The sequence below is a fragment of the Petaurus breviceps genome, unplaced genomic scaffold (assembly GCF_028583685.1).
Source record: "Petaurus breviceps papuanus isolate PSGF00001 unplaced genomic scaffold, PetGlider_PUasm1.0 91133, whole genome shotgun sequence".
Lineage (NCBI taxonomy): Eukaryota > Metazoa > Chordata > Mammalia > Diprotodontia > Petauridae > Petaurus > Petaurus breviceps.
In genome coordinates, this window is record NW_027187419.1 from 36,452,877 (window position 1) to 36,466,383 (window position 13,507).

The 13,507-nt window shown below is 34.8% G+C and overlaps 1 protein-coding gene across 1 annotated transcript; it reads left to right on the forward strand.

Moving 5' to 3' along the window:
* The first annotated feature begins 7,145 nt into the window (after positions 1–7,145).
* LOC138154774 (olfactory receptor 8G50-like) lies at positions 7,146–8,072 on the forward strand. Its single transcript, XM_069079771.1, has one exon. It carries the CDS (start codon positions 7,146–7,148, stop codon positions 8,070–8,072), a length of 927 nt encoding a protein of 308 aa, XP_068935872.1.
* The last annotated feature ends 5,435 nt before the right edge of the window (positions 8,073–13,507 follow it).

Here is a 13,507-nt window from a genome sequence, read left to right on the forward strand (position 1 = left end):
AACACTACCACCAAGGACTGCTTGCTTACCCTCCCATTACCATTAATATAAGCACTCTTCCATATCTCGGCTTTAACCTATTTCTTTACTCTCTCTGGTAGAGATCCCTCCCTTATCCTCTTCCCCTCCCTACCCCCTTAGTATTTGATTTCTTTTTTAATTTAGTAGATATTTATACTCTTCTAGATATATATGTCTTGTTCCCTCTTGAAGCCATTCTCAATGAAAGCAGGTTTTCATAACTAGTAGCCCTCTTTCCCCATCTAATTCCTCTGAGTCAATCCTTCCTCTCACAGTTCATTTGTATAAGATAATTACTCTTTTTAGTTGTTACTAAATTTTAAAGTCATATCATACTCAGATCTACTTAAGTCTTTCATATTAACTACTCAATTACTAATAACAATCTTAGACATACATTTTATATACATAAAAGATAAACAGTCTATCCTTATTGAGTCCTTTTCAATTAGTTTTTGGTATATGCCTTATATTTCTTGGCTCTTTGAGCACATTCTGGTGAGAGTAAGGTTGCTCTCTGCTCATCTTTCCCACTGCTGTAATGTGTCTTTTGTTCCTCTTCATATTTAGCTCATCCTACCTCTCCTTTCCCTCTTTGCCCAGTGCAATCCTCTTTCTCAACACTTAACTTTGTGTTTTTGCATATCACCCAATCATAGTCAACTTATACGTATGACCTCTGTCTATGTATACTCTTTCTAATTGCCGTAAGAGTGATCAAGTTCTTAAGGGTTACAACTATCATCTTACTGTGTAGGAATATAAACAATTCCCTTATGTTTTTCTCTTTTCTGCTTACCTTTTTATGTTTCTCTTGAGTCCTATATTTAAAGATCAAATTTTCTCTTGAATTCTGGTCTTTACATGGGAATGCTTGAAAATTCTCTCTTTCATTAAAATCAATTTTTCCCATGAAATTATACTAAGTTTCATCAAGTAGGTGATTCTTAATTGTAATCTTAGCACTTTTGCCTTCTGAAATACCATATTCTATGCCCTTTGATCCTTTAATGTTGAAGCCACTAAAATGCTGTATGATCCTAATTATGGTTCCACAGTATTTGAATTGTTTCCTTCTGACTGCTTGAAGTATTTTCTCCTTGGCCTGGGAGCTCTGGAATTTGGTTATAATATTGTGAGAATTTTCACTTTGGGATCTCTTTCAGGAGATGATTGGTGGATTCTTTCCATTTTTATTTTATCCTCTGGTTCTAGGATTTCAAGGAAAGTTTCCTTGATAATTTCTTGAAATATGATGTCCAGGCTATTTTTTTTTACCATAGCTTTCAGGAAGTCTAATAATTTTTAAATTTTCTCTTCTGGATCTATTTTCCATGTCATCTATTTTTCCAGTGAATTATTTCATGTCTTATTATTTTCTGTTCTTTTGATTTTGTTTTTTGTTTTGTTTCTGCCTGTCTCATTAACTTCCTCTTGTCAAATTCTAATTTTTAAGTAATTATTTTCTTCAGTGAGCTTTTATAATTCCTTTTCCATTTGGTGAATGCTACTTTATAAGGAATTGTTTTGTACAGTGAATTTCTAAACTTCTTTTTCCATTTGACCAATTCTACTATTTAAGGAATTGTTTTCTTCAGTGTATTTTTGCACATCTTTTTTTTCAATTTTTTGTGTTTCCCTTACCAAGCTGTTGACTCTTTTTTCATGCTACTCTTAAATCACTTGCTTTTGTTGTAATTTTTTTCTTCTACCTATCTATTTTTTCAAAATCCATTTTGAGGGGCAGCTAGGTGGTGCAGTGAATAGAGCCTTGTGCCTTGGAGTCAGGAGGACCTGAGTTCAAATCCAGCCTCAGACACTTGACAGATGTGACCTTAGGCAAGTCACTTAAACCCAATTGTCATTCTTACCTCCCTTTCCCCCAAAAGAAACCACTTTTGATATTAACTTTTTGTTGTTGTAATGGATAACAAAAGAGATAATCTAGTTTGATCCAATCCAATAAACATTTGGTAAGCAATTACTCTGAGCAAGGTAGCATGCTTAAATAATATCAATAGAGCAATTTGTAAACATAATAGTTATTATTATTTAGAGGCTGTTATTAAAACAGTAAGTTTATCATTTAAAAAAAATTTCTTATCTCTAGTAAAGTATTATAAGAAACTTTCCCTAAACCTTTAGACTAACACTTAGCCAGTAATAGAAAAGCAAACTTAGATGTATACTAGTATGGACACCAGAGCTTTGTCTCTGGTACTGACATGCAGGAGGCATAACTTTTTTTTTTTGGCAGCAAATTTTGCCACTCAATCTACCTTACATAGATAAAAAGGTAGTGGTACCAAACAGTAACTTGGCTAGCAATGCTCTCTAGTAGGGCTCACAGAAAAGGACAAAGTTTTCCAAAAGTAATGCTTGGACAGAAGATCCATACACTAGGCACTGAGGATCAGCAAAAATATTTACCAGTGAATCAGTAACTGGGAAAGTGTTACCTGAACACTGTTAACCTAGCCCTAAATTTGCACAGCTCATCCCTGTTCACAATGTACTCTACAACTCTTCCTCATTATTAAGAAACTCTTTTGATCTTAAATCTTTCTTGTCATATTATTTCTCTTTTGTGGCATTCATTGAAACCTAATATTTTACTGAAGACATATCAATAGGTACCTTTACATGACTGTATGTGCTTTCTCACACACCTTCTTATCCACAGAAGCAGAAAGAGAAGTTGTCTGTTCTTTGTTTAACCTTCGTATCTTAAGACCTCCACTCAATCCCTATCAATAGAAAACTAATACAGCTTTAGATCCTTGTTCCTATGAATATGGACCTCCCGTTCACTTTATCTCTTCTCCAATAAGTTTAATAACTAATTCATAGACTTGTTTTCTTGCCATATCCTATCCTTCCTGTAAACCCTCAGGTCTGTCAGTTGCTCAACTTTTTCAACTACCATAGTGTCTGGATTCAGGCTACTTCAACACTGAGAAGAAGTGATCATGCTTTTAACAACTTCCTCAAGCCTTCAAACCCTCTACTCAAAATAAGCTGATCCCAGATGACAGAATTGCTCAGCAAAGAAATGACATTAATGTCCTTGTTGCTATCAACTGTGGACTTTCAGTTCACTTGATCTCCTCTTCAACAAATTTAGTGCCTGACTCACATATTTATTTTCTATCCCTTCTACATTCTTTGCCCAACTTCTTCAACTACCATAACATCTTAATTAAGACTACTTCAACCCAAACTTCCTGAATTCCAGATCAAGTGAATTCCTCAGCAAAGGATGGGCATCAAGGTATGAGAAGATTGCTATGAACATGGAGGGCAAGAAATAGTAGCCAAAAGAAAACAGTAAGGACTTCTTCCCAAAAAGGGGGGAAATCTCTTGTGAGAAGAGTTCCTGTGGGAGCTTCTGTCTGTGTATTACTAATGAAGTCCCAGGGATTTTCTCAACAACCATAAAACCCTTTAGGTACATCATCAAGAGCTTTGTAGACCTGAGTAAATACTATTTCCCTACCTACAGCTGAAGAAACTCTGGATAATGTCACAATTATAAATGGTCATCTCCAGATCAAATCAATTTGTAGAGCATTTCAGAGATGGAAGTCTGTGCCCTCATTCCCACCAACCCTAAAAAGTATTAGAAGTCTCTGTACCGTGACCATAGCAACTTTCGTAGAAGACATTGACCTGCCAGGACACTGTGGGTGAAGAGAGTTTAACAGTCAATGCTAGAGAGTGAGTATTTGATTAATTTGATGTTATTCTTCATTCTACAAAAAATGTTTCATAAAACTGCTGGGATTTGCAAAAGAAAGGACATCTTTGTATTCTATTCTAGCTATTATTGACCATGGTATGGGGCAGAAGACTGGGTTTAGGTGGTATAAAAACTAGAAAGAGATTTTGGAAGTATGAGGACCTTCAGCTCAGAATTAAAGAAATGCAGAATTTGAGAGTTGGAAGGCAACTTCCATCTGTTTCAAGTCATACTCCACAACTTCACCCAAATGCCCAACAAAGGAATGGAGGTTATCCAGCTTCTATTTGAAGGAGGACAACCCATTATCTACCAAGTTATCCCATTTCCTTTTTGCATAAAAGTAATTGTTTGGGATTTTATCCTCACATCATGGGTAAATTTGTTTCTTTGCAACACTCAACTTTGCCCTTGGTGCTACTCTTTGGGGACAAACAAAATAAGTCTAATCTTATTCAGAGGTAAGTCTTTAAAATACTTGGAAACAATTGTGCCCAACTGATTCTTCCCTTCTCCAGGATAAACATTCAAAGCTCATTCAAATTATCTTCAAATTGTATGCACTCAAGATAATTCATGATTCTTATTGTCCTTTTCTTAATAATTCTCCACTTTGTCAATGTCCTTCCTCAACTATGGAAAAGAGAACTGGACTCAAAACTCCAATTGTGGTTTGACTAAGGTTAAGTGTGGTAGGACTATTATTTCCTTATTCCTGCAAACTATGCCTCTCTCCATTTAGCCAAATATTACTTTAGGACTTTTAACTGTAACATTTGATTGTTCATTATATTGAGTTTGTAGTCTATTAAATCCCCTGATCTCTGTCAAACAAGCTGACATTTAAACTTACCTCCATATTTTTTTTTGAAATTTATTCTTATAACTGCAATGCAATATTTACATTTATTCTTATTACATTTTTTCATAATATATTAAGTCTATTGTCCTAAACTATCATGATATTTTTGGATCATGTATTGATAAAATTCTGAGTTACTTATCTCTCCAAGCTTTTTGTAATATTTAAATGCATACGATCAGTGCTTTCATCTAAGTCATTGATCAATGTGTGTTAAACAGCACACTATGGAATACTAAGATTAGGATTACTACTGCTGTTCTCCCCTGAGGGCCACCTTTTAAATTTACATTGTTTCATTAAGAACTACTCTTTGTGAGGTGTTCCACCATGTGCTAAAAGCATGACCTGCTCTTTTGTCCATTTCACGTCACTTCACCTTTTCCATAATATGTTTTTTCTCCAACATTTTGCCAAAATTTAAGCATAATAAGTGTAAACCATTTCTCTTATTGCCCATTATATTAATTTAACATTTTATTTTTTAAAAAATTTCTTGAGACCTGAAGAACTCTCCCCACAGAGGATAGACTTCTCACCAGCTCACAGGATGCCAATTGTGTGCTCATGGCAATGACTGAGCTCGCTCAGTTCCCTTTTCCTTACCTTTGAAAAGCAGATAGAGGCAAGAGTTCCCCACTTGATAAGCTCCAAAAGTAATTAGTAGGCATATCAACAGCCACTGGTCTGTGAAAAGAGTTCCACAAAGACTCAAGAGCTTTGGTGAATTTCTGTGAGGAGAGTTGATTTTGACTTCTATTTCTTATATATACTTGCTATATGAATTTAAGCCTTGATGTTCTTTTAAAAAAAACCTATTTAAAGTTTTGAGTCCCAAATTCGATCTCTCCCTCCTCTGACCCCTCTCTGAGATGGTAAGCAATCAGATATAGATTATACAAATTCAGTTATATCAAACATTTCTGTATTAGATATTTTGTACAAGAAGAACTGAATAAAAAGGGGGAAATGAAAGAAAAAAAGTAAAAAAGAGTATTCTTCAGTATGTATTCTATTAACATAATTTGTTTCTCTGGAGGTAGATAGTATGCTTCATCATTAGTTCTTTAGGATTATCTTGGATAAGAGAATAGCTAAGTCATTCACAGTTCTTCATTGAACAATATTGCTTTTACTGTGTACAGCATTCTCTTGGTACTGCCCACTTAACTATGAATCAGTTCATGTAACTTTCCAGGTTTTTAGTAAAAAAATCATATCCCATTACAGTTATATACTATATCTTGTTTAGCCATCTCCCAATTGATGTGCATCCCTTTAATTTCCAATTCTCTTAGGCACTACAAAAAGAATTACTATAATTTTTTTGTACAAATAAGTCTTTTTCCTTTTTTTGCATATCTTTGAGATATATACCTAGCAATGGTATTGGCAGATCAAATGGTATACACAGTTTTGTAGCCCTTTTGGCATAGTTCCAAATTGCTCTCCACAATGTTATGCATCAGTTCACAACTCCACCAGCAATGCATTAGTGTCCCAGTTCACCCACATCCCATTCTAACATCCAACATTTTCCTTGTTTTGTCATATTAGCCAATCTGATAGGTGTAAGGTGGTACATCAGAGTTGCTTTAATTTGCATTTCTATAATCAATAGTGATTTAGAGCATTTTTATATGGCTAAAAATAGATTTGATTTCTCTGTTGGAAAACTGCATGTTCACATCCTTTGGCCATTTATCAATTGGGGATTGACTTGTATTTTTTATAAATTTGACAGTTCTCTCTATATTTGAGTAATAAGGCCTTAATGAGAGATAATTGTATTTTTTCCCAGTTTTCTTATTTCCTTATAATTTTGTTTGCTTTGGATTTTTTTGTGCAAAGACTTTTAAATTGTATGTAATCGCAATTATCTGTTTTATATTTTGTAATGCTATCTATATCTTCTTGGGTCCTAAATTCTTCCTTTATCCATAAATCTGACAGATAATCTACTCTATACTCTGTTAGTTTATGGTATCACCCTTTATTTGTAAATCATGTACCTATTTTGACCTTATCTTCGTATACAGTGTGAGATGTTGGCGGATATCTATTTTCTGCCAGTTTTTCCAGAAATTTTTGTTAAATAATGAATTTTTGTTACAAAACTTGGAACTTCGGGGTTGTATGCTAGGTTACTATGGCCATTTACTATAATAACTCTCAATGTTCTTAAGGATTTTTATATATGTAATACATACATAAACATTTTATCTTGTGAGCAAACACCTTTGAAGGTAAGTAGTTATGTGAATCAAATTATTATTATTGTATGTAACAGAGAAATTGAGCATAGCTCTTTCCAGAAGTCTGGCTTAAATACCATGTACCTGTGAGGCTGACAGTCTTCAGTTTATGGTAGAAAATTAGTAAGAGATGAAAGAATTAAAAGAATTTATATTATAATTTTACTGTTCTGTCTTAGGTCTCACTATAAACAAGCATTAATGAGGACCCCTTTTTTCCCCTCTTGTGAACAGATTCTTATCTCTTCCTACTCTACATTCAAAAAGAATGGAGAAAGGAAATTATTCACTAGTGACTGAGTTCATCCTCATAGGGCTGACAGACCAGCCTGAGTTCCAGCTACCATTCTTCTTCTTGTTCCTGGGAATGTATATAGTCACTGTGATGGGGAACCTGGGAATGGTTATACTTATTGGACTGAGTTCTAATCTTCAAAATCCAATGTATTATTTCCTCTGCAATTTGTCCTTCATTGATCTCTGCCAATCAACTGTAATCACACCCAAAATGCTAGTGAACTTTGTGTCAGATAAGAATACCATCTCTTATTCTAACTGCATGACTCAATTCTATTTTTTTGGGTTTTTTGCCATTTCTGAATGTCAAATGTTGGCTGTGATGGCATATGACCGCTATGTTGCTATAAGCCATCCCCTTCGTTACAGTCTTATTATGTCCTATCAAGTGTGCACATGCTTGGTGGGTTGGGTATATTCACTGGGTCTTGTTGGGGCCACAGCTCACACAGGCTGCATGCTTAGAGTGTTTTTCTGTAAGGAAAATGCTATTAATCATTACTTTTGTGATCTCCTTCCACTCTTAAAACTCTCTTGTTCTAGCACCTATGTCAATGAAGTGGTGACTCTGGCCTCCAGTATATTTAATATCTTTTTCCCAACACTGACAATTATTTTCTCTTATATTTTTATCATTACTAGCATTTTAAAAATCCAATCCACTGAAGGCAGATCAAAGGCCTTCAGCACCTGCAGCTCTCACATTGTAGCAGTTGGTGTCTTCTTTGGCTCCCTTGCATTCATGTACCTACAGCCATCTTCAGTCAGCTCCATGGCAAAAGTGTCCTCTGTCTTTTACACTATCATTGTGCCCTTGCTAAACCCCCTTATCTACAGTCTTAGAAATAAAGATGTCAAAATTGCATTGAGGAAAGTGATAGAAAGAAGAATATTGTAGGGAAAGGGGGAAATATTACAATAATAGATTAGAGAGGGAGAGAGACAGAGACAGAGAGAAGAGGAGAGATAGAGAGACAAAGAGGTTGAGAGAGAGATTTGCTATCTGTATTTAAATGCAATTTCCACCTATGCCACCTGTAGACTAATGATTCCTACAAATAGGAGTAAAATCATCAAGATTTCACAAGATGAATATTACTGAGAATACCAGGGATAGAAGATTTAATGATTTATAAGTCCAAATCATTGTTTTTCAGCTGTAGAAATTATACCTCAAAGATGAAAAATTTCTTGTTCATAGTTGTAGAGCAGATCAAGAGCAAAAACTGGTTTTGAATAAAAGTCTCTTGATTCTCTGTCTTTTTTCTTCTCCAATACACCATGTAGTCATCTAGATAAAGGAAATAAATGGAGGAAAACACAGTTGCAACCTTAAATATGAATGGATGTGTAAAGGTGTTAAGGATCCATTCTGTCACACCATAACAGATGTCCTCATACAGATAAGGTAAAGTGTTTCTGGGTTACAAACAGATGCTGTGATTTTCTTCTTACCCTGGGAAAAAACTGAGACTTTCCTAAGCTTAGTGCCAATAGCAGCTACAAGACCATAAATTATGAGACATAATTCTGCTAAACTGAATGTTTTAAAGCTGACCACAGCAAAGATGTGAAAAATGGAAGATATTTTCACAATTTTTTCAACGTATTGATTGGGTTTGCTGATTTTTATCCTCTCTTTTCTTTTTCTTTCTTGGAAAAGTGCTCTTTGTTCCAAGGGAAGGCTCTGGAAGAAACAGAGCTAGCCCCCATAACAGAGAGTTTTATTACAGAAAGAATTTCCAGGCCGTGAATGTAAAAAGTTATAAATTACCTTTCTTATATGTCTTCCTCATTACCATTATACACTGGGCTATCTATTTTTATGAACGTTGTCTATACTTGCATATGACATTTCACCCAAATTTTAACTGTGAGGAGATCAATAATTGTACTTCCTATGGTATCTTAAATAATAATCACAACTATATCTATGTAGTGGAAGGGATTAAGGCTCTCATGATTTCTGAGTCAGATGTGTGAGTTCTGGAATAATGAAAGTGGTAATAGTATGTGTTTTGTGCAAGGAAGGGATAGAATGACAGATCATGTGGAAGATGTTGATTCAACCAGTGAGTTGAGTGCTGAGGCTCAGAAACCTCTGAGACAGTTTCCTAAGCCCTTGCCTCCACCATGGTCTCTGCTCTCAAGGGCCAGAATGAGAGGGTGGTGGCTGACTTTCCACTTGGGAGAATAGACAACAAAAGATGAAATATGGTCTCCCTTTCTTTCCTCTTCCTCTCTTTCCTGAGAATGGCAGAAGATGACTCTAATGCTTGAATCAATTTGGAAGTGCTCTCCTCATTTCTCCATAAATAATTTGAATTTATGTTGTCTGGATAAATCCAATCACAATACCTGCTCTTGAGTTATGTGTCTAATTTTTCAATATGACGAGTAATTGAACAAATTATGACATGTGCTTGTCAGATAACATTGAAATTCCCTATGAAAAGATGAATAAGGGGAAATTAGGGAAATAAGATGAAGTAACATGAAGCTTGTGTCTCAAATTTATAGTTTTAGTTGAAATTAAATAGAATGCTATACCTAGGAAACTAGGTCATAAACCATAGATTAAACTTTTTTGTGTATGTGCTTACAGAAAGGTAGGTGAAGTAATAGGAATGTTCTAAACGCTATTGGTTCTGAGAATGTAGCAATTAATTTTATCTGTTTGTTTTCCTGATTGCCAACTGGGTGTCAGACTAAAGTCCTAAAAACTCTATATTTAAGTTCTGTCATGCTTTACACTAGAAATACCTCTTTGAAATTGCTTCCTAATTTCTTTGAGAAACAAAAGTTGTCCCTGATTTGCAACTTTGCATGTAGGTAGATATTCATTCAAAAATTATTCTTTAGGTTTCTTTTTAAAGACATATTAAAAATTTTAGTTTATTTCAGTTCCTTTCAACTATCTCTAAATTTACATTGTAAAACGATTGTACCTTTCTCTTTGAAATTACTTGAAATATAAAATACTATACACAGAGTATAAATTTAAAATCTACATATATCTGAGCATGGAGAGAGAAATATTATAGCAGTAGTATTGATATTATGTGTAATATATATATAGACAGAAAAAAGGATAGATGGAGAGATAGAACAAAGTTTTTATTCTAACAGATCTTATGCTAAACATGACACAAAAATGTTTCATCCTCAACAATTCTGGTGCCTTGCTTTGGATCAGTGGTTCTTTAAATGTGGCACAAGTATACCTAGGAGTCTCTAAAACCCTTTCATCAGGTCTATGAGGTCAACATTTTTTTCATAATGCAAAAATATTTTTATTTCTGATATGATAAATGTAGATATAAGTTGCCAAATAAAATTGGGGGGGCACTCACTGTTTATCAGTGTAAAGGAAGCTTAAGAAAAAATATCCAAGAACCACTGCCATATTTCTGTTCACTGTATTTCTCAATGCAAACTTTCAAATAGAATAACAGATTGCCACAGTATGGTAATTGATTTTCTCAAAATCTGAGCATATCTCTTGCAAAGAAATGACTCCTTATGGCTGGATATTGAGATTAATAATAACAAAAAATAACAATATTTTTTGTTTAACAATTTTTGTAATAACAATATTGTAATAAATAATAATAATGATTGCAATAAATAATTTTTTACTCATTCAGTCATTCATTTTTGTCTTCAGATCAGTAGGTAAAAGTCCTGGTTCTTGTAATCAGTTCATTCCCATCCATCAAACATTTAATGAATAGCTACTGAATGTTACATACTGCATTAGTCACTGGGTATAAAAAGATAAATGAAAAAAAGTCACCTACTCACTTCCCATAGTATTCATGAGGTCAAAATTATTTTCATAATAATAATAAAATATGTTTTAATTTCTAATGTGGTAAGCATAGATAGACATAAATGAAAGGTTTTTTTTTTGGAGTTCTCAATATTTATCAGTATAAAAGAGTCCTAAGACCAAAAAGTTTGAGATTCACAACCCTTGATACCTATTTCTCAGTATAAGCTTTCAAAGGGAATAGACTGTCACACTGCAGTAGGTGGTCTATACAAAATATGAAGCAATCCCTCTGAATGAAATAACATTCCATTGGTAAAAATGCTATATTCCAATTGTTATATTACAATATTGCATTGTTGTGAATGTAGTTCTTGAGGAAAAGAATTATTTCATTTTTCAATCTCTAGCCATCCTTTTTCCTGCCATGGTGCTTAGATGTACTCTCTACCTCTCAGTCAGACCCATCCATTCTCTTCCTACTCTGGGATCCTGGGATCTTGAGAGATGAGATCTAACTATATGTAACTCTTCCAAGCCCCATCTCAATGAAATCTAAGCAACTTCTTGCCATGCAGCAATTCTGCTCCCCCCCACACACACACTTTTCACCTCTGCCTCTGAGAATAATAATCAGAATAGTTATTATTCTCAGAAAGAATTTTCAATCAGTTGCCCTAAGATTCCTCCAACAATCCCTATAATTTCCTGGATCAACTGGGTCCTCCCTGGCCACTCCTGCCATTTTATATTGTCTTCCCTTTGTAGAATATAATGTATTGCCTGATGTATTCTCAATTCTGTATAATTTCTCTGATTTCAGTTTTCTATCAGCCAAGTTCTGAGAGCAGCAGGAGGAAAACCTTATGACAGCTGAACAAATCACTGAAATAAAAATCCCCTGGGCAGCTAGGTGGCACAGTGAATAGAGTACTGGCCCTGGAGGGGGAGGACCTGAGAGTTCAAATCTTACCTCAAGCAGTTAACACTTACTAGCTGTGTGACCTTGTGCAAGTCACTTACCCCAATTGCCCTGCAAAAAAAAACACACACAAAAGAACAAAAACAAAGAAATAAAAATCCCCTCTGTAATATCCCCAACAATTGTTAATCAGGACTCCTTTTTAATAGCTCCAAGAATGAGGAATGCTACAGTAAGTGTCACTGTTGATTCTCATCATAAAAATCCAAGCTATTGTTATTTTGGTGCTCTGATTAGAACAATGCTTTCATAATGTTTTTTCTCTCTACTTATGTTCTTATGAGGAACTTTCCCCAACACTTTGAATTTTATATCTAATAATCTTCTACCTAATCAGGGATAGACAAGAACACTCGGATGTACACTAGCAAAAGAACACCAGAGTTTTGTCTTAGGTTCTGATATGCAGGAGCCACACACTTTTTTTTATCAAGATTTAGTACTCAATCTATTTTCTCCTTCACTTAGGAAAAAAGGTGATGTATACTCCAGGGTACTTTGACAAGCATAGCTCTCTACCATCACCTATCTCCGAAAAACTCATCTCCAGAGAGTCCTTCCAATGTACTTCTTGGATAGAAGACGCATGCATTAGGCACCAAGCATATGTACACATGCACACGCACACACACACACACACACAATCATACACATATCAACAGGAGAAATCAATACCTAAGGAAGTTCTGCTGAACACTGTTAACCTAGGCCTAAGCTATCACAGCTCATCCCTTTTCACTGTGAACCCTAAAACTCTTCTATTATTAATAAACTCTTCTTATCCTAAAACTTTCTTTTCATATTTCTTCCATTTTATAGTGATCATGGAAATCTAGCTTACTTCTGAATACATGACATCTCAGTTTGTGACTTCTCACATACCCTCTTATGCACAGGACCAAGAAGAAAAGCTGATAGACACTTTACGTGGCCTAGCCACCTTCAGACATTTCATCAATCCCTGTTACTCAGCAACAATGCCATTGAGATCCTTCTCGCTATCAATTATAGACCTATACTAAAATTTACCTCTTCTTCAATGAGTTTAGAATCTGATTTTCACACTTCTTTTCTACCCCTTCTCCTCCCTTCCTTGAATATTCATCCTTCCCAGTTGCCCAACTTCCCCAGCTACCATTACCTTTGATTTCAGACAACTTCAAATATGTGGATTGTTTATAGTGTAGATTTTACCCCAAATCTCCCAAGCATCAATTGAAAAGAAATGTTTCAAGGTCCCCAAATTCCTAGGTGTGGTGGGAACATGCTCTTAACTGTTTATTATACACACAGGGGGTAAATAAAAGTGAAAGAATTAAGAAGTAAAGCAAAATGTTAATGACTTCTCCCCAGAAAAGAAGAATTGCTTTTGAAATGAGTCCCTATGGAAGCTTTTTGTCTGTGTATTACTAATGAGGTCCCAGTTATCATATAAACATCCATAAAAGCCTAAAGTTACATCATCAGGAGCTCTGTTGATAATGATGAATGTTGTTTCTTTACCTATAGATGAAGAGGACACTCTGATTAACGTTGAAATTAGGAACAATTAATGTAGCAATTAGAAATAATATTCTCA

Coding starts and splice junctions, on each gene's coding strand:
- LOC138154774 (XM_069079771.1), top strand. CDS start 7,146: ATGGAGAAAGGAAATTATTCACTAGTGACTGAGTTCATCCTCATAGGG.